This window comes from Cibotium barometz, chromosome 59, assembly GCF_041138505.1.
Source record: "Cibotium barometz isolate CiBa-2024 chromosome 59, ASM4113850v1, whole genome shotgun sequence".
Classification (NCBI taxonomy): domain Eukaryota; kingdom Viridiplantae; phylum Streptophyta; class Polypodiopsida; order Cyatheales; family Cibotiaceae; genus Cibotium; species Cibotium barometz.
Window position 1 is genome coordinate 35,574,467 of NC_141104.1, and position 26,172 is coordinate 35,600,638.

General features: G+C 49.7%; 1 protein-coding gene across 4 annotated transcripts in view; it reads right to left on the reverse strand.

Annotated features, from left to right (window-relative positions):
* LOC147605762 (uncharacterized) overlaps positions 1–26,172 on the reverse strand; it is a 93,567-nt gene that overhangs the window by 22,561 nt on the left and 44,834 nt on the right. For 3 of the 4 annotated variants that reach the window (XM_086793691.1, XM_086793694.1, XM_086793693.1), the window contains exons 4-9: positions 24,758–24,858; positions 24,547–24,631; positions 24,272–24,395; positions 22,018–22,152; positions 21,765–21,884; positions 21,514–21,569 (exon numbers count right to left, since the gene is read on the reverse strand). In XM_086793691.1, the coding sequence (XP_086649817.1) occupies positions 21,514–21,569; positions 21,765–21,884; positions 22,018–22,152; positions 24,272–24,395; positions 24,547–24,631; positions 24,758–24,858 (621 nt within the window). The remainder of the gene's footprint in view (positions 1–21,513; positions 21,570–21,764; positions 21,885–22,017; positions 22,153–24,271; positions 24,396–24,546; positions 24,632–24,757; positions 24,859–26,172) is intronic. The other variant, XM_086793692.1, reaches the window with a different exon arrangement.

Sequence of the window (26,172 nt, forward strand, 5' to 3'; positions counted from 1 at the left end):
CAATAAATGTCACATAATATGATGAACTTCCATGAAATTGAGTAGGCAAAGGGCCCCCAAATATCACTATGTCTGAGATCAAGCACATCTTTTTCCCTATATACTTCATGCTTTGGAAATGGGGATCTAGATTGCTTTTCCATCATGCATGGCCCACATACACTTGAACTTGAAGCTATCTTTGGAAGTCCAATGACCATACCTTTTTGTTCAAGTAGCCTCAAGGTTGCCATAGCTTAAGTGTCCAGATCACTCATGCAATAATTGACTTTGATCGTCTTTGGACGCTACCAATGCTTGTTAATCCATCGCAATGTCAAGGTTGTGAAGTCCATCAGCTCTCACTCCTCGAGCCACTCCTTCAAAGTTTTTCTTCATGTCTTTAATGAGGCATTTATCTTTTGTAAAACTCCACTTTCATATCTTGGTCTGCAATACAACCTACGGACAGCAAGTTTCTTGCCAACTTGGGAATGAGCAAAGCATCCTTAATGTGTCCTCTTTCACCTGAGGGAAGCTGAATTGGGATATCACCATATCCCTCAATGCCTTGAGCACTCTTATCACCTAGTATTACACTGTTTTTACAGCCCTCATCAACAAAGCTAGAGAACCAATCTTTATTTTTATTTTTTTTTGAGAAAACGATCCTTCTATTAGTTAATGAGAAAACGCCATAAGGCTACAAAGCTCACCTCACAAGGAGGGATAATAAACACAGTGAACACCTGAGCTCCACCCCCGTGGCTGGCCGCTCTCCGGGGGGGGCTACCTAGTAGTACATGCGGGAGGTGAGAAGAGCCAAACTGGAGGCCTGTAGTGCCAAGTGACATCCTCGCCCCTCGCGGTGAGGAAAGGGCCAGGCTGCCAAGTGCGGAGGAAGGCCTTGCAGCGACCTCTCATGCGATCCGAGTCGCCCTGAAGTTTCCCCCAATGTCCTCTCAAGGTGTGAATGATGTCCACCCAGAGGGCCTGTATGACCTCCGCCGGTGGAGTCGCCTGGCGGTCTATGGCCTCCCTACATCGGGCTCTCCATATGTGCCAAGCCGTCATGCTGCTGATCATCTCCCATCTGTGCCCGTCCCCTCCTGGGAGACTGCCGAAGAGAAGTCTGGCGTCGGAACCACCGCCATCGCCCTGTCAGAGACCTGAATGGTCACACTGCCAGGGATGTCCTCGTATCCAAGGGCCGGGCCACTGTCCGTGGCCCAAGCCACCGCACCCCACGTCACCATCATCTCACCTGGCGAGCCTGCAAAAACCATCCTGAGAGCGCGCTGCCAGACCTGCTGTGCCTGTGGGCAATCCCATAAGCAGTGCCGCTGCGACTCCTGTGCATGGCCGCACCGAGGGCAGGACGCTGGGTGTCTGCCAAAAGCTAGCCAAGCCCCCACAGCCAGTTCTCTATGTGCTATAAGCCAGAGACAAAGCGTCACCTTCCGGGGCCGGAAGCTGGCCCAAAGGCGCTGCCAGAAGTCCCTTAAGGAAGGCAGGGGAGAGCCCTTGTCGCCGCCAATGCTCGGCCGCCGCCGGGGTGCCCGCTATCCTGTGCCTCTGGATCCGCCGGCTGAGAATCCTGGAAACAAGAAACTCCTTCCATGGCTCAGCGCCTGGTAGGAGCCACGAACCACCAACTTGCCAAGCAAAGCTCGGCTTTGGCAAATAGGATCAACTATGCCCAGGCCGCCTCTCTCCCTCGGCTGAGTGATCATAGCCCATGCCACCTTGGCCCTGGCGGGCCGCCCGTCGCCACCGGACCAAAGAAAGTTCCTGATGAGCCTCTGTACCTGGCCAATGCACGCCCGAGAGAAGGCCCAGCAAGAAGTGATGTACCACATGGTAGCAAGCAGAACCTGGTTGGCCACAACCGCTCGGCCAGCCAGAGATAAACGAGCGGTACTCCAATACAGAAGCTTCTTCCGAATGCTCAGAAGAAGGGGGCTATCTGCTGCTCCGGAGATATGTCAATGTCCACATAGCATCCCAAATAGCGCACTGTAGTGCCGGGGGCAGCCACTGAAACCCATCTACTGGCCTCCAAGTCGCGGGGGCACAGAGCTGACCCACAACCCACACGACTTGTGCCAGTTGATCAAAGCGCCCGAAGCTCTGCAAAACCTGTCCTGAGGCGAAGCGGCGGAGGTTCTCCTCCCCTCCCTGAAGATAGACAGCAGTGTCATCCGCAAACTCCGAGTCTAGGAGCTCCTCCGAGGTGCGGATGGGGAGCTGGAGGCCCGGCAAACCTGTATCCTGTGCCGTCAAAAAAGTGCTCATGGCCTCCGCCACAAAAAGAAAAAGAAAGGGCGCCAAGGGGCACCCCTGCCGCACCGAGCGCAAGAGCTGGAACCTCTCTCCGCGCACGCCCTGTATCAGCACCTGGCTATGAGCCGATGTGTAGAGTGCAGAGACCCCATGGATCCACTGAGGGGGGAAGCCCATCCTCTCCATAGTGCCTTCCAAGAAGGCCCAGTCCACCCGATCATATGCCTTCTCGAAGTCGAGAAGGAGCACTGCCAGATCCTCCTACCGAAATCTAGCCAAAGTCGTAGCCTCCCAGAAAGAGAAGATGTTATCCAGGATGCTCCTATCCTGGATGAAGCCTGTCTGCGTGGAGTGGATGATGTCCGGAAGGTGAGGCTGAAGCCGCCTGCTGATCGCCTTAGCTAGGACCTTGTAGGCCGTGCCTAGCAAGGTGATCGGTCTCCACTGTCTAATCTCCAGTCTGTCTCCTCCCTCTTTGGGGATCAAATGAATCAGCCCCTCTGCCATGCTGTCCGGCATGTCTCCCGACTCCATAATCTCCTGGAATGCCAATCTGAAACCCCTATGCAAGAGACCCCAGTACCTCTGGAAGAAAGCCACTGAGAGACCGTCCTCTCCGGGGCATTTGCCTCGAGGAAGTGCCTGAAGAGCCTCCTCCAGTTTCGTATCCGAGAAGGGGGAGAGAAGGGAGTGCTGCAAATGGGCCGGCACAACCGGTCTCGTGAAGCTCCAGACTGCCTCCCGAGCCTCTCTCACCCTGTCATCTGCTGGCTCAGCAGAGAGCAGATCCCTGTAAAAATCTGTGGCTATCGCCCGAACCCTGGGGGGATCCATCACTACCTGGCCATCAGCCTGCCGAAGACGCCTGAGACCCTCTCGTCTGAAGCGAGGCCCTGTCGCCTCAAAGAAATCTCGAGTCACTCTGTCTCCAGCCTGTGTCCAAAAAGAAGCCCGAGCATGGAATCGGAACTCCACCCTTCTCTCCTCGATGGATCTGATCTCTGTGCGAGCTGACTCCATCTGCTCTGAAATCCAAGGGCTCGTAGGATCCCTCTCCTGGAGTCTCTGAAGGGAAGCTAGACTCCTCCGCAGGCTCCTCTCCTGCTCTCTGAAAGCCTCCAGACGGTCCAGGGCAGCCTGTCTGAGCATCCCACTGATCTCCTGCAAACCCCTGGCAAGATCGCTGGCTGCCGATCCTCTCCTGAACTGAAGCTCCTGCCAGACCTGCTCAACTCTGGTCGCAATCTCGGGCTCCTCTATGAGACAATCTGGAATCCGGACGCTCTGGCCTCGCTCTCCTCTCGTAGGGTCCTTGATCTGGAGAAGCATTGGAAAGTGGTCTGAAAACGAGGAGCCTGCAAGTATACCCACAGTGCCACCTCTATCACAAGCCCACTCATCAATGTAGAACCTGTCGATGCGGGAAAGGTTAACTCATGTGGCCCGTCTATCCGAGCGCGAGAAAGATAAACTCCCCTGCAACCTGCCAAACTCCGGGAGAGTCCACGGATCCTGGCCTCTCACCTGCAGCACTAGTTCCTCCCAGGCAGCGAGCTCCGGCCCATGAATGGTCTCCTGGCTGCCCCCCATCCTGTCCTCTGCGTCCTCCAGCATGTTGCAATCCCCCCCTAGGCACCAATGGTCTGCCATGGGGAGGGACTGCCTAATGGTGCTCCAAAACTCGGCTCTCCCGGTCGCCCCATTAGGGGCGTAGAAGTTGAGGAAGCCAACGCGGTCTTCCCCAACCCGAAGGATGATCCACTGCGCTCGACCCTGGACCAAAGTGCCAGAATCCACAACCTCGGATAGAAGCTGCTCGCTGACTGAGATGCATACTCCACCCTGGTTCCCCTGGGAGCCATATGCCGGTGACCAAAAAGTGTGACTCCTGCCTGGCAAGATCTTCCCGCAGGTGCGGGTACGCCCGGCAGAAAGGTGGTGTTCCTGAATGAAAAGGATATCTATGGGTCCTCCAACGAGAGCCCTCTGGATCTCCTGGCGAAGTCTGCCCCGACCAATGTAGCAGCGATGTCCACCAAGACCCTAGATGTTCCATGAGAGGATCCTCATGGATGAGCTATGGCAAGTGAAGCAGCCACCACTCGCTCACCCCTCTCAGCCGGCCCGGATGATCTGCCCTCCACTCTGTGAGTCTTGGGCGCCGGCTTGGAGGGAGAATAGTCACTGTCTGTCCGGGTGCGGAGTCTCTCCAAAAAGAGGGTAACCTGTCTCTGTGTCCAACCCCACTCCGCCTTCGCCCTGTCCAGGGCATAGGCATGAGACCAATCCTCTGCATATATGTATCTAAAGGTAGGCTGCACCCTCGGGGCGGCATGGAGGAGAATCAGTAGCACCGCCTCAACTGAGGTGTGGACCGGATCCGCCCGCCAATCTCCTATACCAAAAAAGCTCATGCGGGCTGAGTGTAATCGGGTCTGCAAAAGGTCCGTGAGCCCCAAGTCACTGAAGTGGTGAGAAAACTCCAGTATCTGATCACGCAAAACTTCCTCTACAGAGTTGCAATCCCATGCTGTGTCTGGGGCAACACTGAGAGGAAAGGAGAAGGCCACCATGCTGCTCACCACTGAAGGAGAACGAGAGGGATGGCACACCACGCAAACTCGCAAGGGCGCGACCAGTGTCTCGAACGGGCCAGCATCTAGCTGGAGACACCTGAAAAAACCGTAATCCACTGGGAGCCCCATCACTCGCGGGGGCCCCCCAGGGGAGGCTGGAGAGAACTCTGTGGCGGGCGAGGCTAGGATCGCCATCTCCACCGGCCCGGAGTGGCGGTGGAACAGCCGCTGGACTGAACTCTGGCCTACCTAGCTGCGCTGCCCCGGGGCAGTGGGTGGTCTGGCGGAGTATCCTGGAGAGGCCGAGGGAGGGATGGTGGCTCGCGGAGAGGAGGGGGGAGAGCGAGGAGAGGATGGAGAGGCATCTGCCAGAGGATAGGTGTCAAGGGGGGCCGCCAGGGGAGGCGGGAGGGGGGGGGCTGGGGGGGGAGAGGGGGAGAGGGGGGGGTGGAAGGAGTGCTCTCCGAGTGAAGGGAAGAGGAGCCGGGGGTCGCAGCGTGCGGCCCGGGATCCTCAGGAATCTGCTCCATGGAGGGGGCGGGGCCCGGGAGGCGGGAGCGGGGTCTCCACGTGGGGGGCTCCACCGGCGGCCTCAACGGGCACTGAGTCTGAATCCTCGTCCATCGGGGTGGGACCTGCTGGCCGCCTATCCCTGACTGGAGCATAAGTGCGGGTAGGTGCCTGGACGCCAGCCGGAGTCGCCTGTCCGCCAGCCTGTGCTGCCTGCTGCTGGCGTCTGCGACGATGGTCCTTGCGGGCCGGGCGTTTCCGCCGGCAAACCTCCTGCCATCCGCCAGCCTCCTGGGTCTGCGCGGCATCCTCCGCCGGGGCCTGCTCGTCAGATGATGGCGCCTGCTGAGACGAGCCAGGGATGTCCGGTCTCTGAGGTGGATGGCCACCCCTCGGGCCTCTTGAAGGGGGTCCAGAGGCGGCAGAGCGTGAAGGATGAACCCCCTTGCAGGGACAGGCGCGTGCGAGGTGGCCCATCTCCCGACAGCTGTAGCACTGGCCGGGGAGGCCCGAATACTCCACGCGCTGTATCAAATGTCCTCCAGGAAAGACAAAGGAGGAGGATCGTCTTCGGGAGGGACTCCGGTGACGGAACCACAACACGAATGGCCAGGAGTCCTGCTGCCCGAGCTATCACTAAAGCCATTGTCTGAGGCGTCTCCACCACCTGTCCGAACGCCTTGCCAATGGATGACAAGAGGGGCAAGTACTCCCTGCGAAGTCCAGGAAAGCAGATAGTGATGGGGAAACCTGTCGCGCCTGCTAGCGGGTCAGAAGCGGGGTCGAAGCCGTGAGTCCATCGCGCCAGGAACGCCCGGGATGAGCGGAGGGCAATGGGGCTCCGAGCCAGCACATCTGAGCTGCCTGGGGGGACTCGAAATCCACCTGGTAGTAGCCACGTCCCAAAAAAATCGACGCTGACGATCTTGGCAGGCACGCCAACGAGGCTGCCTTGCAGAAGGTCGCGAAGCTCTCTCCGCATTGGATGGCTACCCACTATCTTGCAGACCAAGGAGGAGGCCTCAAGAGCGGATACTGTGGAAACAAACAACTGATGATCTGCAGCTGTGAACTCCAGACGGAGACCGGAATCGGCAGGGTAGTCGGAGCGGCTTCCATGGAGTCCTCCAGAGGGAAAAGGCTAGAAACCGGGGTCACCAACGGGAGGGACACAGCCCTACGAGGAAACAGAGAGGCGGAGGGTTAGAGGATAGCGGGGGCGAAGCGGGGGGGGGGGGGGGGGGTTGAGGCGGGAAGGCTGGCGGTGGGGGGAGGGGCGAGATGGAAGGGGAAGGCGGGGGGGAAGAGCCGCGCAGCGGAGGAGAGGCGGGGGGGGGGGGGGGTAGAGATGGCGGGGGAGAGAATCTAGGCGGAGGAGAAGGCGGGGGGGTAGAGATGACGTAGGAGAAGGCGGGAAGGAGGCGGGGGAGAGAGGCGGGGGGAGAAGCGAGGCGGAGGAGAAGGCGGGGGGGGGGGGAGAGGGCGGGGGAGGAGCGAGGAAGGAGGCGGGGAGAGAGGCGGAGGAGAAGGCGACAGGTTAGGGGGGAGGGGGGCGCGCGAAGGCTAGAAGCAGCGGGAGGGGGGAAGAGGCGGAGCAGGAGCAGATCGCGCAGTCGTCTATTTTTCATATATGAGAACCAATCTTTATGAGGAGTCATATATGAGAAGATGCTCCAGAATCAAGAAACCACTCACCATCATCGTTTGTACCTTCGGTTGCCATGAGGAGAAACACATCCTTGGGCTCTCTTTGACCCACAAAGTTTGACATTTTGCCTTCCGTGATTGGGAAACCACGTCCTCTTCCTCTTCCTCCATTTCCTTGAGCTTGTTGCACGATCCGGCATTCTCGCTCAATATGCCCATCTTTGCAAATTGCCACAACTATAACATGGGCCTTTACTTTGATTTCCATTATTGTTGGATGACCTAAACTTTCCTCTACCTCTAGAGCTAAAATTTTGATTGACCCTTTGATTTTGTGGCTGTCCAAATGATGAATTCTCACCTTACTTCTTCCACGACCTCGTCCTCCTCTTCCTCTTTGGAAGTTTGATCCCACGTTATATGCCACTTCACTCACCCTCAAACCCATTGGGGTCATCCCATTCCGGGTCATCTCATCTTGAAGTAAGATACCCAAAACCTCTTCAAATGATGGAGTAGTTTCCCGAACCATTAAAGCTGTCTGCAAGCTTTGATAGCTTGGAGGAAGTGCCTTCAACACTATGCTCACCATATCCACATCATCCACTTGATCACCTATCCCACGCAGCTCATCACACCTCTTTGAGGCTTGTCAAGAAAGACGCCATTGACTCGTGCTCTTTCATCTCCAAATTGTGAAGCTTTTGCGTCAAGTAAAGCAACCTTCTCGTATTTGTTGCTTCATACATGCTACGGAGGGTATTCCATGCCTCCATTGCGGAATCGGCACCACTTATGTGTGGATTCTGGAATGATGTGGTCTTGGACTAACAAGTTGATCATGCACAACACCCTTTGGGCTCTCCGAAAATAATCAAGTGTTTTTTGTTGAAGCTCTGCCTCTTTGGCTGCAAGCTTCTCCTTCTCTTTCGGGTGTCAACTTCTCATCATCCCCCTTTGGCTTCACTTGTCTCCCCTTCTATGTGTCTTCCGAAGTGAGGTAAGAGGTCTTTTCTCCAACCTGTTGGTAATTTCCCATAGGTCTTTTAAGACCAGCAAATTCTTGTGTAAGCCCAACGGGGCGTGCCGTCACAGACTCAACCACGTATCGAAGAGATAAAGATATAGAGAGAGGGGGAGAGAGAGAAGGGAATAGGGATCTTGCACAGTACACCACACTGAGTGGGGAACATGCCCCGTCCCCTTTCAAAAATTTATTCAGGAACAATCCACGGGCATGCTGGCCAAGATCAATACCTCAATGAATACAAAAGCAAACAAATATGCTGATGTAGTATATCCAAGTCAATGTTGATGTCGATGTCAAGGCACAAGATCTCTGATGCCGAGCACACCACAGGGATGACCCCACAAGAATCTCTCACCAGGCTAGTACCAGATCCTGTTAGCATATTCATCCCCATATTCTACCCATGTATTGTGTCCATATTTGATCCCTTTTATGGCCCTTGGTTGTGGGTTGGCCACCCCTATTTTTTCCCCATTTTTTTGGTATTTTTCCAGTCGGTCAGGTCTTGTGATCTAGTCGGCCAGCCCTTCATGACCTATACATAGATGGGCTAGCCCCTTCACTTTTGGCATAGCTTGGTCATCTTTTGTATCCCTCACTTATGAGACCTTTATGTCTCTTGCTCGGGATTGCTTTCATTGCAGCGTAGTTGCTTCATATCTCTCTCTCTCTCTTGCACTTCTCAGATCAGCACACTCTAGTGCTCATCTTGCTTCCGCTCTCTGCATTCATTCAGGTTGTGGGTTGGCCACACCTATTTTTTCCCCATTTTTCTGGTATTTTTCAATCAGCCAGGTCTTGTGCTCCAATCAGCCAGCCCTTCATGACCTATATATAGGTGGGCTAGCCTCTTCACTTTTGTCATAGCTTGGTCATCTTTTGTATCCCTCACTTATGAGACCTTTATGTCTCTTGCTCGGGATTGCTTTCATTGCAGCATAGTTGCTTCATATCTCTCTCTCTCTCTTGCACTTCTCAAACCAGCACACTCTAGTGCTCATCTTGCTTCCGCTATGTGCACTCATTCAGATCCAATATCCAAATCCAATGAATTCAAGTCCAATGAATCCAAATCCAAATCCAAGTTCAAGTCCAAATCTAAATCCAAGTCCAAGTTACATCAACATTCTTTCCATGACAACTCTCTCTGAATTAGCTTGTATGTTTGAAAAGCAACTCAAGACCACAAAAGCAGTCCTACTTTTTCCGATAGAACTCTCTGAAATAGCTTGAATGGAGTAAAGTAAAGGACAACCGATGGCTTTGACAGGTTGTGGAAAGCTCCGGAGCTCCCCCCCCACCCCCGCATTGTGCGCCTCTACCTACCCCCCCTCCCCTCTTATCGCGCTGCCCCCCCCCCCCCCCCTCTCTGTGCCCCCACTTCTCTACGCAGCTCAGCCCCGCACAACACCCCCCCCCCCCCCCCCGGGCCCTTTTATTCGTCCTCCTTTTTGTTCTCCGCCTCTCTCCTTTCTCCCCTCCATACAAGTTGGTGCTTCCAAGCTTCTAGGGGCTTTTTTTCTTTATTCGGCAAGCTTTCGCCTATTCTAGTCTTCACCCTCTGGAAGACTCCATGGCAGCCACTTCGTCATCCCCGACCGAGGCCAGCGTTGCTTGCGTTTCCTTCTCTGAAGCGGATCTTCAGGTTCTCGTCACAACTGTTGCCTCACTTGAGGCCTCCACCCTGGTCTACAAAATTGTTGGTAGCCGTCCTACGCGCGGACAAATCAGGGATTCTTTTAAAGGCCAGCCATATTGGCGAACCTACAAAGATCACCGCTATTCACCCTTTGGGGCGCGGATACTACCAGGTGGAGTTTGACTCGCCATCAGCGTCAGACTGAGTCATGCAGCTGAGTCCCTTGCATTGCGTACGGCATAGGCCTTCTTTGCACGGTGGGCAGCACGGATTTGATCCAACGTCTCACCCACAAGCTGGCGTTTCGGGCTCCCAGTGACAGTTTGTTTCCCAAGTTTTAGGAAGGAGTACCTTCCTCTTCTCCCGATGATTGGTGGTGCCATCGGGAGAGTGATGGAGCCCCCCCCCCTCCCCCCCTCGTTGCCTCGGCCCTCACGCAGGCAGTTGGGATTCCATCTGGGTCATTTAGCCAGAGCTTGCCCTCAGCGGCAATCCAGGAGACTGCCTCCTGTGGTTTCTCCCCCGTTTCTCATGCTGACCATCACCAAGAGGCAGGGAGAGAGGCAAGCCCTCGGGCAACGGAGCACCAGGCCCCAAGTACAGATGACCTAGCTACCGGCGAGTGGCGGACGGTTGGCCTACGCCCAGCCACCGGGCAACCACCAGAGCCGACCACCGCGCGCGCGCGCCAGGCTAGCAGATCTTAGGAGGATTTGGTTCTATCAAAGAAACCGTTGTGGGCATTTATCTCAGCATTTTCCCATGACGCGCCCTCTCCAGCCTCAGAGCAGGCCCCTACGCCCCACCAATATGGTGACCAATCCCTCATCGAGATTCCCCTTCTGACCTCATGTTCTGAGAAGCAGGCTGGCCTCTCGGAGCCCCCAACGGGCCCCTCCCGCGGCTTTCTTCTCCGATGGATCTCTCACAGTAACAACCCTCCCCTGGCCTCTCGGCCCCCCCCCCTCCCCCACTGCCTCTCCAAAGCATTCTCGTCGCCCCCCAACAGCCCCTGACCCGAAGCGGAGGCAATCAGTGGGATCCGTTCGTTGCTTGATTCACCGATTTTCTCATCCGGTAGAGATAACCATTGCCGCCACCCCGGTAAGGGCTCTCCCACCAAAGTCCCCAGGTGGCACCCCCAAGATCTTGGGACCCAAGTTGGTGGCACCTGCCATCCAGGGACAGGCAATCGAGTTCTCTCATCATCTCCACGATCTTCACATCACCGACATTCTCACCCATTTTTGTTCTTTGGCCAGGATGGAGCTTGGAGGTTCAGCCCATCAAGGCCAGGATAGGGAGATGGTAGTCTCCAGTTTGGAGGTGTTGCTTTTTGTATTCTCTCCCGAGTAACAGCTCGCCCTGCATCTTCTGAGTATTCGGAAGAAGCTTTTATATTGGAGCTCGGCAAGGCTCTCCCTTGCAGGCACGGAGGTGGTGGCAAACCAGGTACTTCTTGCCACCATGTGGTACATCACTTCGTCCTAGGCCTTTTCTCGGGCATGTATTGGCCAGGTACAGCGATTGATCCAAAACTACTTCTGGGCTGACAGTGATGGGAGGCCAGCCAGGGCCAAGGTGGCATGCAGAGGGGGGCTAGGCCTCATCGACCGTGCTATCAGGAGCACGCCCTGCTGGGCAAGCTGATTGTTAGAGGCCTCCTTCCCAGTGGTGAGCCCTAGAAGGATTTCCTTTTGGCCCGGATTTTAGCCCGCACTCCGAGTCTTTGGGACCCTTGGCCGCAAAGTACCAGATGGATCTTCACAGAGATGCGAGCCCATGGTTTTAGCCTGGATTTTGAGCACAGATTTGCAGCCAGTTTACTTCGTGCTTGGGATCATCTTAGGCTAGCCCTCAGCCAGATAGCTCCAGTTGCCTCAAAGGAGCGGCTTCGGCAGCCTTTGGTCTGGAACCCCCTTGATCCGTTTACACAGTGGCCACATGTTAGGGGCCCAACCGCATGTATCTTGGGGCACCTTGAGCATGGGACCAACCAAGTCTCTTGGAGATTGGATCGCCCACAGGCAGTTGCCCCTGGTGGTGCAGGAGAGAGACCTGGCACGGATCTGCGGTAGAGATAGGCTCAGCATCAACATCAACTCACCTATCCCTCAGGAGTAGCTGAATCCTCTAGACCCGACCCCCCAATGTGGCTAGGCGTGTTTACCAGACATGATATCCTCAGGCAGTCCACGGAGCAAATGAGGAGAGTGGTCTGCTCACTTTTTCTATTGGATCCCATGGCAAACTAGAGAGATCTGAGCTTCCCTTGGAGGATTTCAATGGTTGCACCTTGTAGAGGGTGATGGTTTTCGGGCACGAGAATGGCACATAGATCCAACACCGACCAAGGCAGCCAGGGAGAGATTATGGCAGCTATGGATATGGGAGTGCCAACCTCTCACGAGCCTTCAATGGGACCCAAGAGAGTGGACTTGGCATGATCCAGCAAATCGGAAGGAGACTCTGGATGCCCCCTTCTTTGCATATACTGCACGGCTAGGCCGCAGGATCTAGATGCTTGAGATAGATGGCACACCGGCAGCAATAGCACATTGGCAGTCTCAGGGCCTCTCACAGCGCTTCCTTTCAGATTTCTGGAAGAGACTGTGGTACAGCTTTCAGCCTAGAAAGATACTCTCTTTCTTTGGTTGATGGCACATAGGAGTTTGGTGGTTAGTACTTGGCTGGCAATTGGAGGGTGGCTAGCAGCTTGCCCGCGGTGTGGCCACCCCCAGGAGTCTTAGAGACATTGCCTTTGGGATTGCCCGAAGACTCAGCAGATTTGGCAACGGATTCTCCGCATCTTCACTATGGACAGGGTACCGACCCGGATCATTACATGCGGAAGTGTCGCTTGGGCCACAGAGGCTGGAGTGGTCATGGCTTATGAGGAGGATGGGGGAGGGCTAGGCCTTCAGGTCTCTCACCATCGTATTGCACTAGAGTATCAATCGCAGCCCCACCTACACGCGACTGGCAGCCAGGTTGATGCCAAAGATGGGAGATTTGCAGTAGCATAGCAGCCTAGCACATTGGCATGCTAGATGTAGCGAGGCCATCAAGGGTACCCACACTCCGCCGGCTGAGACCATCAGTAGCATATGGCTTGATATCATTCACACCTCCACGGTCAGTGGGGGAAGTTACAGGGAGGTTTTGACCGCATGTAGAAGCGGCGGGAAGCTTTCTTGAGGCTTTGGAGGCTTGGCCCTTTCCTCACAGATAGAGGCGGTAACCCCATTTGGCATTCCAGACCACCTGTGTGGTTGTTCCCCCCCCTCCCCTTGTATGAGTAGCCTTCTCCTCACAGAGTGGTCAACCGGAGGAGAAGCATCTCTCCTCTTTATGATCGTTTGATTCCCACCCTTAAATGTGGCACATTTGTATTTAGCCCTTCGTGGTTGTATCTAGCCCTTAGTGGTTGTTTTTTTCTTTCTTTAACTAATATAAGGATCTTTTTCCCAGAAAAAAAAAAGGTTGAATGGTTGAAAAGCACCCTTGAGCCATAAAAGCAATCTGCTTTTCACAATAGAACTCTCCGAAGTAACATGTGGATATGGAAAACACCCTTGGTCCACAAAAGCAACCTACTTTCCATGACCAAACTATCCAAAACATCTCTGAATCCACTTGTCCAATAGTGGGCAACCCCTATATAAATTCTGGGATGGAAAGCACCATAAAAGCATGCGATGAACCTTGTTGCTTTTCTTATAAATCTGCTGTGCAGGCCTGTATTCCCTATTTTCAGCACCCTGGGGAGCCCATAGAATCAACAATGATGTCTAGAAACTTATACAAACATGCGACCAACCTATGTAGGTGTGCACGCTGCCATAGGCGGCTGTTTACAGCTCTGTCCAGCCCTGTGGGTCAGTGCTTCAGTCAAAAACAGCATGTAAGAAGGATGCTTTTCTTTTCTTTTCTTTTCTTTTTTTTTCCATGAAAAGATCCTTTCATTAGTTATAAAAAAGCCCAATGGACTACAAACCTAAACCCTTGCTCATAAGAAGGCAGAGCAGAGACCAATCAAGGCAGCTAGGGAGACTCTCCCTAGGTGCAGAAAAGTACAAATAAACTAAGGGGCTATATCATACTAGGAGGGGGGAAAATCCAAACAGGTGGCTTGTAGTGCCATCGGGGGGTACCCGCGTGTAGAGTATAGAAAGGGCCGCTGCGCCAAGTGGTGTGGAAAGCCTGGCATCGCAAGATCGCTCGATCCGAGTCGCCCCGGATGCAGTCATACTGTCCTCGCAAGGTGTGAATCAACTCCTGCCAGATAGCCCGAACAGTCTCTGCTGGTCCTCAAAAGCCCTGAAACAACGGGCTCTCCAGGTGAACCATATGGCGAGGCTGCTGAGGAGCTCCCATCGTAAATCCCTCTCTTGTGTCCAGCCAGCTGTCGAGAAATCCGGTGAAGGAACAAGGCAAGGCTGGCCCCCAATGAATATGATGGCCTGGCTGGCCTGCTCCGTCTCGTATCCCATAGCTAGCCCTGACGAAGTCGACCAAGCAGCGGCTCCCCACGTATACATTCCCTCTGGAGAGAGGGGGGCCAAAATGCGCAAAATCCTCAGCCAAATCTGTTGCGCCTATGGACAGTCCCATAGGCAATGTCGCTGTGTCTCCAATGGGTGGCCACATCGGACACAGGCCGGCGGAAGGCCACTGTAGACAAGCCAGGTGCCAACTGCAGAGCCCCTGTGGGCAACCAGCCACTGGAAAGCCGAGAACCTACGTGCCTGTCTGCTAGCCCAGAGCCTGGTCCAAAAATCCTCCACGAACTCCTGTGAGAGTCCCTGTAGCCGCCAATGCTCCGATGCAGTTGGAGAGACCATCCTCCTCGCAGTCAAAATATGCCTCCCCAACCGAACAGTGTACTGGAAAAAGGTGATCTCTATGGCCTCGAGGGACGCATAAGGATCATGCCACTCGTACTCGCCAGGGTCCCACTGGAGCCGGCGGGCCAAGGGGCGCGCAGCATATGCCCAAATGCGCCAACAATCAGAGTCCACATCTGCAGGGTCTGGATCAATATGCCACTTCCGAGAAGCGGCGGCCACTACTCGTATCCTCTGAAAGATGCACTCTGCAACCAAAGGCGACTCCGCCTCCACTCTTTGAAGTCTGCCCTCATCCTGTATCTCATAGTAGAGGCATCTACCATCCTCAGTGCAAGCTCTAACAGCAATCAGGATCTCCAACTGTGTAAAGGCTCCCATCCACCGTGGGGCCGCTGGCTCGAAAGGCATGAACCACTCCTCAGTGAGTGCCTCCTGAATGTCATCCCTCATAATCAGCCCCCCTCTGAAGTGACTCAGCCTCTCCGGGAGACTGCAAAAGGCCTGCCAATCTCCAAAACTGCGTGCTGGGCTTGCCGCCAATGGTCCCCAAGCTAGACGAGGCCGAGAACCCAGCATATGACCCTGCTCTGTGCGTACCGCGGGGCTCCAGATGAGCGGCTGTCTGGCCCGCTTCTCATCACAAGTGGGAGGTCTCTGAGAAAGCCCCGGTCTCAACAACTCCCAAGCTCGCAGGATGCTCAAGGCAAATCTGTCCTCCCATCCTCTACTGAGGCCTGTCCTCCTCATCTCTATAAAGATCCACCGTATCTCTGGTGCCCAAGTGCCCCCTGCTGGGAGAGCTCTAGCCTGCAGCCGTTGAAAAAGAAGCTCCTTCCAAGGCTCAGCGCCTGGAAGCAGCCCCCGAACAATAAGCTTCTCCAACAAGGCTCTACTCTGATCAGCTAGATCTATAATGCCCAAGCCCCCCTGGGCCAGCGGAAGAGTAATAACTACCCAAGCAACCTTTGCTCAAGCCGGCTGACCATCCCGCCCTGACCAAAGAAAGTTCCTGATCAGCCTCTGTACCTGGCTGATGCAAGAGCTCGAGAAAATCCAGCAAGACGTGATATACCACGTAGTCGCTAAAAGCACCTGATTTGTCACCACCACCCTCCCAGCCAAGGAAAGTCGAGCTGTACTCCAATATAGAAGCTTCTTCCAAATGCTCAGAAGAAGCGGGGCGATCTGCTACTCAGGTGCCAAATCAAGTCCAATCTGACATCCCAGATACCGCACTGCTGTGCCAGGAGGAATCCATATAAAACCCGGGTCTGGGCTCCATGCCGGAGCGAGAGCGCTACTGATCCAAAAAGCCACTGTCTTGTGCCAATTGATCAATGCTCCGGAAGCCACACCAAAAACCTGTAGAGACTGCTCTGCCCTATGTAGATTGGCCTTCTTGCCATGCAAAAACAATCCCGTGTCATCAGCAAACTCAGAATCAAGCAAGTCCTCACCCCGGACTGGAAGCTGGAGTCCTCTCAAGCCAACCTCCTCTGCTGTCAGATACATGCTCATAGCCTCTGCAAAGAAAAGAAAAAGGAACGGAGCGAGAGGGCATCCCTGACGGATTGATCTGGTCAGCTCAAAACTTGGCCCCCGTCCTCCTGCCATCAACACCTGGCTACGAGCTGTGGAATATAGAGCCGCCACTCCTCGAATCCAGTCTGACTCAAAACCCAGGCGAAGCATAGTGCCCTCCAGAAAACCCCAATCGACTCTATCGTATGCCTTCTCAAAAACGAGAAGCATAACGACCAAGTCCTCGCCGAGAAACCTAGCTCGGGCCGTCGCCTCCCAGAAGGTGAAGATGTTGTCAAGAATACTCCACTCCTTGACAAAGCCTGTCTGGGTAGCATGAATCAAATCCCCAAGGAAGGGCTGGATCCTCAAACTCAAGGCCTTGGCTAGGACCTTGTAAACAATATTAAGGATCGTAATAGGCCTCCACTGCCGAATATCATCTGACACTCCCTCCCCCTTGGGGTGCGAAAGGGGGGCGGGCACGGCAGGGGGAGGGGGGGGGGACGACGGCGCGAGCAGGCGGGACGAAGGCGGGAGCCGGGGGGGAGGCGAGAGCTTCAACGAGCGCGATGAAGATGCAGCAATATCTTGGAGCAACTTTTCCTTATAATTCGGCACTAGATTCAAGAAGGATGCTTTTCAGCCCGGGAGCCTCAGATATCAATGATCAGCACATGTGTTCTTTCCTTGCAAGTGATCAGCCTTGAAAACTGCTAGGAGAAGGCGAAGGTTCTGGCGGAGGTAGGCAGTGCGCACTGGTGCACGCTGAGGGGGCTTTTCAAAAGCTTGATGATGGTGATGATAATGATGAAGATGGTCTTCACACACTTCACGATCTCCTTCATGATGCTACAAGAGAGGTTCAAGCCTTTTATACTTAAGAGGGCTTTGCTTTTTGGCAAAAGCTTAACCAAGCTTTTGCTTTTGTCTTTTTCCCTTTGCTTTCTACTTTCTAATAAAATATTGCTCAACTTTTGTCAAAGCAAAAGTTGAGTAAAAGCAAAAAGCTTAACCAAGCTTTTGCTTTCCACTTTCTAATAAAATATTACTCAACGTTTGTCAAAGTTCTTTAACTTTGCTCTTTTAGGCCTTGCTTTTTGGCCCTAGAGCTACTTTTGAAAAAGTGGCTTTTAGCTTTTTAGTCCGGCTCATTCTCCTCTTGCCAGTGGTGCCCTTGGCTTGCGGTCAACCCAATTTGACTTTTTGCTTTTTCTTGCTTTTTGACCAAGACTGGTGCTTTTTCTTGAGCAAACCTAATGGTCCATGTGCCCATGCCTTCTTCCACCTGTCTGGTGTCCGGGCAAGGGTTCCATCATATGAAATAGAGCTCGGAGGGCCAAATAGTTACATCTTCATCTTAAACTTCCATATTTGATAATTTTTGTCATCCAATTTGCTATTGTCTGGAAACACCAAGGCATCCATCTTCTCACACATCTCCACAAGTTTGTTTATTGAGACAAGGAAGCAAGGTGAAGTATCTTACTGGCAATGTACTTACTCAAGAAGGCCTACAGTCCCACACCAAACTTGATGCCAGGATGGGCAGAACATAGAGTTCCATACGCCTGTTTATCCGGGCTTGCTCATGACGGGTTCTTTTTTCCTTGTTTCCGATCTCCAAGCCCCAAGATTGTGCTCGGTCACACCTGTGATTGGGGGAGAGGAATCTTGTCATCACCCAAGCTATGCAGATGTCCCACTCCGAAGGACTGCAGTGGAAATCTTGTGTGAAAACCCCATTTTCCTTTGCTATCTGGCAAGGAAAAGCTCAAAAACTTGCTCTCTGTTTGTTTTGCAGGTTTGCAGTCCACACTTCATTAAACTTTTGGACCGCCAGGCACATTTAAAAAAAACTATGTGCTCTCACCTTATTAAACTTTGTCCATGATGTCCGGTCACACACTTGCATGTTTTTTTTCCCTCCCACGGCCGGCTCCTATGTCTCTCTACTGGCTGCCCATACTAAGGTTTTCAAACCTTATGAGTTTTTTTCTGAAAAACATCTTTCTACAGCCTGTACGTGCTAACTATCTTCTCCTCTACACCATGTGCGCCCTGTGCTCACCTACGCCTTCTTCACGAACTGGTGCCTCTCTCATCTGCATGAGCCTCCGAACCTGCACACTCCATGTGGAAGCCACCTTGTGTTGCCCTTCTTTGCACGTGTGAATGGGTCGCCTATAGGCTTGTCTCTCTCTCTTTCTCACGACCAGAATCACAACAGCTTCTCCATGCTGTAGTCGGCCATCTGATTGATATGATGCCTTGCCCCTTACATTGGGCTGAATATGTCTCCTTCTACCAAAGGCCTCTTCGATTTCTTCTCTGAAGTGCTTCTCCCATAGGCCCAACCCGAAAGTTGAGATTAACACTTAAGCATTGAACATCATTGACGCATGAAATCTGCAATTGAATTGTTGACAGAGAGAAAGCACCATAGATTTCTTACATGGAATATGAATAAATGAGCATTATATCCATCACTCATACTCAACTTAGTATCCAATTTCTTGAATGCTTCACACGAGAAATGTCCATTAAACTTTGGATCTCGATCACTGACAATATTAACTAGCAAGCTATAACAGCTAAACAACTTCTCGATAAATAAATGAGGAAGCTATGCAGTTGAGATTTTTTCTTTTGTAGGGATGAACCTAGCTAATTTGGTGAGTCGGTCAACGATCATCCAAATGGCATTATTCCCCCTCAAAGTCCGTGGTAATCTAGCCACAAAATCCATAGAAATACTCTGCCATTTCTTTTTAGGTTTTTCCAATGGCATCAACAAGCCATCATGTCTCAAGCGCTCAGCTTTATTGACTTGGCATTTTCGAACATATCGTTCAACATCAATCTTCAACTTTGGCTAGAAGAAATCTCTTCTTACCAAATGCTCAGTCCTCAGTACACCCGGACGCCCAACAGAAGGCTGCTATGACACTAAACATATGCGACTCCTCGCACCATCACCATCGGTACACAAGCAAACCATTCGAAATAGAATAGTCTCTCATACTAGTAGAAATTGGGGGTTGTCCCAGCCTAAACAATATTCCAAATCCTACCAAAGAATCTATCACAGGGATACAAGCCCCTGAAAGAGTCAAATAGATCAGACTGAATCTCAACAAATGAAAGTTGATTCACATAGCCCATTCTACTTAAAGCATCTTCCACTTTATTGGTAGATCTTTTCGGATAACAAATCTCAAAATCAAACTCTTGCATAAGCTCAGACCAATGAATCTTTTTTTCCCTAAGCTCTGGAGAATTACAAGAGTATTTTAGAGATGAATTATCCATAAAGTAGAGCCATAAAGATAATGTCTCCACTTTTTCAAAGCATGAATAACCACAAAAAGCTCTTTCTCATGTGTAGGCCACTTTATTTGAGGGTCAGTTTGCTTTTTACTTTCAAAAGCAACCGGCCTGCCATCATAGAACAAGGCAACTCCAATAGCATACTCACTTGCATCCATTTCAACCCCAAATGGTTTACTTGGATCCACAATCTGTAACATAGAAGCAACGGTTGCTTGATGTTTCAATTCATTAAAGCACCCATCCAAGTATCCAACTCCTCAGTCCATTCAACAAGCCTGCACTAATCCCACTTATCTTTCTCCATCTCTTTTGAAAGATTTGAAAGAGGCAAAGAAATCTTTGCATAATTCCAAATAAATGCATGGAAAAAGTTGACAAATCCTTTAAAAATTTGACTTTAATAGTCTTTAGGATTGGCCATTCACAAATCTTTCTAATCTTCTCATAATCAATGTGCATACCATTGATAGTAATAATGTGTCCAAGGTATGTCAACTCTTGTTTGAAGAAATCACATTTGATTATTTTAGCAAACAAGACTTCTATTCTGAGAATATGTAACACAATTCTCAGATGATGAGCATGTTCCTCAAGGGTCTCACTATACACGAGGATATCATCTAAAAAGACAATCACAAATTCTCTCATATATGGACGAAATAAATCATTCATCATCTGCTAGAAAGTTGCCAGTGCATTCGTGAGTCTGAATGATAAACCAAGAACTCATAATGCATGTATCTAGTCCTAAATCCAGCCTTAAAGACATCATCCTCAAATCTCCTAATCTGATGATAACCTATCCTTAGATCAATCTTCATGAAGTATCACCCTCTACAAAATCAATCAATAAGGTCATCCATCCTTGGCAAAGGATATTAATTCTTAACAGTAAACTTCTTCAGACCCTTCTAATCAACACACATTCTCTTGCTCATAAGATTATATCAAATACCAATGAGAAAGAATATAAATCCGACACAAAAGTGTCTCCAATATAGAACCCATAAATCCATAAATCGAAGGATCAAATCCCAAATAGTGGATAGTATACAAATCCATTCAAGAAAGAATACTCATAATCCAATCACATTCCATGACAAATCCTATGCCGATGTGTGATCTTTATGTGTCCCAACCAAAGTCAGGTGACTATATATACCGGTTACAGATAGAAGCAAAAACACACAAGAAAAGGAGTATGAAGGGAAAAAAAAAAGGAAAGCATTAGCTCTTTTGGTTATTGTGATCAAGAGTTCCCCCCACCCAAATGAACACCCTTCCATTGCCTACATGTCACATGCACACCTAAATCTAGTGCCACATAGACATAATTATTCCTTGCAATTGCCTTAGAGGTAAAGTTAGAGGATGTGTATATGGACAGTTTGGAGCAATTTTGACAGCTCTGCACGTGCTTGGAGGTGCCCACGGCATAAATCAATGGTTGGGACATATTATGGGCACAATATGAATACATTTTGTTATATTTTTTATGACTTTTAAAGAGCTGGCCAACCTGAATATGACTTGCTATCAAACTACCTTTAAATGATAAGTCAAGGGTCATTCCAAAGCATTCAAAGACAAATCATAGAACCAAGGGCATGCAACCACAACATTTGGATCAGCCAAGTACACCTACAAATGAACATTTTCCCTTAATGCACAAAGGAGGACATTAAGCTTCAGTTCATGCATAGCATAGCATTCAAGGCTTAGATCTCATTTGGACTTTGCCAATCATTGTAATTACTCATTCATTTAGTAATATATAGTAAGAGTAGGTTAGGTGAAGAGTCTCTCTCTTCTCCTTCTCTGTACTTCTCTGTGTCAGTTTTGCACATGTGATAGTGTTATATCTTTGTAGCTTGGCGTTAATCATTAATTAAGCATGCTTCCACATAGGTAGCATGTTACACTACAAGGTAATCTCCCTATTGTACACATCTTGGTGCACGTCCCTTCCAGCACTGCTCAGCATGCCACTCTCATATTGTAGCAGGTAAGCAGCATATCCTTGCAGCAAAGAAAATTCTTGTGCTCACAGATAATGTGAACAAGAGAATTGATAAAAGATGAAACTAGTGTGCAAGTCTACTTGAAGAAGCAATCATTGCGCTACACTGCAAAATCAGAACATACCTGCAAACCTTCGAACACTTTTGTCTTATCATGAGGAAGATTTGTGGGAACAAACCCTGATACAATACAAATTCCAAAAAAAAAACAAAAAACAAATCAGCTAACTTGAATCCATGTACGAATAAAGCTTTGTCAGAAGTATTAGAAATGATGGCAGCATAATGATAGAGCTCTAAATACCATGATAGAGAAATAAAGCTTTGCGAGAAACATTAAAAATGATGGCAGCATAATGATAGAGCTTTAAATACCATGATAGAGAAAAGCATCTCGAGATGTGTTTGCACCATTGTCGAGATACAAAAGGCTGCCTTCAGCAGATTTTTGTACCATAACCAGCCTCAACATCCGTCCATCCAGCTCAACAGAGGCTGATGGGATACAAATTGGAAACTGAGATTTCTTACAAAGTAAAGAGGAGAATACATGGTGACTTTGTATATGCTAACCTACTCCTAGGAGCAAGAATCACCAAACAGTACGGTTTAGATCATAAAACCAAACCTTTTCCTGATGAGAGATCTTTAAGAGTGCCAAAAAATGGTATTAACAAATGAGCGGTGTCAGTGTGCAATTCACCCTTCTGCTTTGAACCATCTTTTCTGCATGCGAGGGTATACACAACAGCCAATGCCCACACTGCCAGACATTACAGTCCCCGTTTTACCAAGAATGTTAATCCACCTTCCATTATACATAAGCTCAAGTCTACAGCATTTCTAATCTTATCTGACAAAAAAGATATTTTACAGGCAAACAAGAGAAATCCCAGAATGGAGAATCATGAAAACAAAAAAGTCATTGATTCACATCATATGACTATGCATTGACATTGGGTCTGCTGCACAAAACCCCTCGCCCACAGGGGACTGTGAAGTGAACTAGAAGCCCTGAAAGACTGGAAAAATTTTATAAAACCTTCCCACATGGTTTGAGGATGCCAATGCTTTAAAACTTCTGCAAGGAAGTACGAGACCTCGACAATGCTTTAATACTTCTGCAAGGAAGTACGAGACCTCGACACCGAAAGCCATGTGGTGGGACCAGCCAAGCCTTGGTCTCTACTACGGTGTCCCATGTACCATGACCACTTCTGGCTGACTGCACAACATGAAGGTTTGGCAGTGAGATCATTGTTCACTCACAAGAGTAGAGCTACCCTAATAGCAGCAAGGACACATACACGCTGTGTAATCTTGCCCCGTTGTCACCTTAATAGGGATGCAGATAGCTTGAGGATTGGACACCTTGGGTTCAAACCTAGTGATCACATGGTGTCTCATAAACCAAAGATGGAATTCTCATGCTAACAATGCCCTCTCTTTGATCTAAGTGGGCACTTGCTGGAGGTGATTGGCAAAGTGCAGCACCATCTTTCCCTCTCATCTCAGCCCAAATCGTACTTACCCAAACATTTTAAGAGAATCACAAGAAATGTTTTGACAAGTTTCAAAACCTTACATTACGAGCATTTGTCAACAAACACCTTACAGAAGAACACCAAGGTTTGTGTGTGGGTGGCTGTGGGTGGAGAGTTTTGTTTGAAGGGGATGGGGGGGGGGGGGGGTGTGTAATGGCAAGTAGGATCCTTTCCAAAGTGTTAGTTCTCAGCATTGATCCATTTGATCCTCGCCAAAACAACATCAGGGTCATGCTACTGCTAAACAGCAAAAACAGGCTGCTGGGCAGCGTTGACAGCATAGACAAACTGCCGGGACAGCATGGGCATGCTAGCATGGGCCTGCTCAAAGGGCCGGCGCAGCGGAAAGAAAATGGGAACAACACGTCATCACCATATGGCTCCCATTTGCAAGCTAAGGAGATGCAAGGGCATATATTGCCAAGCCTTTTAGATGCAAGGTCATACACCACTCTCATATGATATGATGTGATCATAGAAAAATACAAAAATTCTCATTTACTCAAAAATTAGACCCAGAATGCCTTTAGCCAAGGATGCATATTTGCAGAACGGGAACGGGAACGGGAACGACACAGGTTATGGAATGCGTTCCCTTGTTCCCAAGGCTATGGAACGGTGTTCCATGTTACTCTGCGGCGCAGTCAGTGAAGGGGCTAGCGCTTGGCCAAAGGGTAAAAGAGCTGGTCAAAGGGTTGGAGCAGCTGGTCAAAGGGCTGGTACAGCTGGAAGAAGATGATGTAACCTGAGACTTGGCACAAGAAGCTCAGATAGAAAATCAATGATAATTGCACTTAGAAGAAGACTGAACAGGACAAAAGGTGTTTTAGAGGTGCGCAAAGTCTGGGGCGGCGGGCGCCCCTTGATTCACCAAGTTTTCAGGCACAGTAATAGATCAGATGGCACCTATCGGTGGTGCCTTCAGTTTAAACACACAAAGCGGCTTGTTCAGATGTTTGAGGAAAGAAGATATTTACAAGACATTGAGGTTTATAAATATTCCTTGGATTGTTAACTTGGGTTTTGAGGGTGGTATACTCCAGGCCTTGATCTATCTTAGGGGAAAGCGATTACCCTGTTATGTACTCTATGGAGGCAACATGTTGACGTGGATGACAAGGTGAATCATGATTCGCCTCCCACCCCAGAAAATTTGTCTGATGCTCGAAGTACAGTATTGGAAACCTATTGGTACGGTTGTAAGGTGTATTCCATTCTCTCGAAGTACAGTATTGGGAAAACATTGGTTGGGTTGATAAGATGTATTCCAGTTCTTTGGCTGCATAAGCTAGGTTGAAAAGATCACCTGACTTGTGATTGTTACTTGAATAAGCTTACCAAAATCGTGGAAGCTAGCCCCAGCTGTCTCATGTTGGTGAAGAGCATGGAAAGATGCTTCTGCAAAGCTTCTTAATGACAGTACCTCCTTTCTTATGGAGGCATCTTCACAGTTATCAAGTTCCTGTACACAGCAGGATCAAGTATGTCAAAGTAAAGAACCTACTATGAGGAGTGCTCTGAGACTTCAATGGCCCATCGTCACTTCTCAGAACCTCAAGCTATAGTTACTAACAATATGCAGCAGCTTTTGAGGACTATTGTTATCAACTCACTGATTCTGAGAAAAACAGAGGTAACCTGATGAAGGTTGGGAGAAGTCTGATAAATCGATACCAGGCTGAATCCATAGATTTTGACCTACATTGTAAAAACATGTCCAAAACAAGTTTCAGATGCAGCCAGAGTAGACCGTCTTTCCGCATATTGACATGGTAATCGAACAAAGTAAGAATAGACTCAAAACAAAGTTCAGATGTACAAGACCTTTCCCGTAAAATTTTTGTAGCTAGCCGTAGCTCCCATGGAGATCCGCTTAGTGACGATGGGTCATCCTTTGATACTTCATCTGAAATGCAGTAATGTATCTGCCAAAAAGTCAAGCCAGCAAAGTTTACAATGCAACCACAGTGCTATCAAGAACAGAAACCTATGTCTGAACACGTGTTCGAATAGCCTTATACCATTTTTTCCAGCAAGGGGAACCAGCTACAGTAACAAAGGATAGAACCAGGCACTAGTTGAATTCAGACAATTACAAAAAAATATAACTCAAAATGGTAGACTGTGAAGCACAATATCATCACTTGAGAATTGTAACTGACATGTCTTGAGAAAAAGGCAGCTTGCAACGAGATGAGCATTTAGAAACAAAAGGGAATTATTTTCTTGTTTCCAGCTATGTGTAGAAAATTGAAAGAGTCATCAAACAAAAGTCTCTCCCGTGCTTCTCCATGTAGTGTTATCATTGCCACTTATCTTCCATTTGCACTTGGTTTCCCCACTCCTGAAAAGTGGATGCGGGTTTTGGCATTCCCACTTCAGGGACACACCCTTTCTTTCAATAGCATGGATCTGCATTTCCTTTTGAAATCTGTCTCCACTTCAAGATATCCGCAAGAGGTGGATATCATGGCCCTATACTCCATCCAGGTCATATGAGATTTTTGTATCTACTTACTATATCGTATAGACAGGGACCTATGTAGTACGTAAACCCTGCACTTTTTCTTTTCATGTTGTTTTGACATCCAGTTTACACATAGACTACATGTAACATCTTTTTGGTCTCAAGACCCTTTGGGCCTATAGCAGATGTTAATATAATATTTCTTTCTTTTCTTCTCCTTGAGACCTCTCGTATGTGATCAATGCCCAGGATAAAATGCAAATTTCATGTGCAAAGACTCTTCACAAATGACTGGAAGGTAAAGAGCATACTGCATCACGACCAAAGTAGGACCCTAAATAGCCAAGCCAAACAACAAGAGTACTTTCTTCCTTATTCGCCTAGAATGGTAGTGAAGAACTTGAATACACATCAGTTTCACTTGCTCTCATAGAAGCTCCAACAAAAAAAAGCTGGAGGGCAGGCGTTTGGAGAAATACACCATTTTCAATCAACAAGATTGAATATGAACCAGTTGGTCATTTTGGACAAGCTTTAAGAAAACATAAGATTGTTGTCAGAGAGCCTTATGGAGCAATTTAATTTAGCACAATTAAACTAGATTTTGTTTCTAATAGACGGTAGGAATTAAACATTCATTCACACATTTAATCCCGACAACCAGGACACAACCTCCCCCCAACTCCACCCCCTCATGGAGTAATTGCTTTGCTGATATGACATTCAAGGGCTGGCTGAAATATGTAAATTTACCTCACATGTGCCTCCGTAA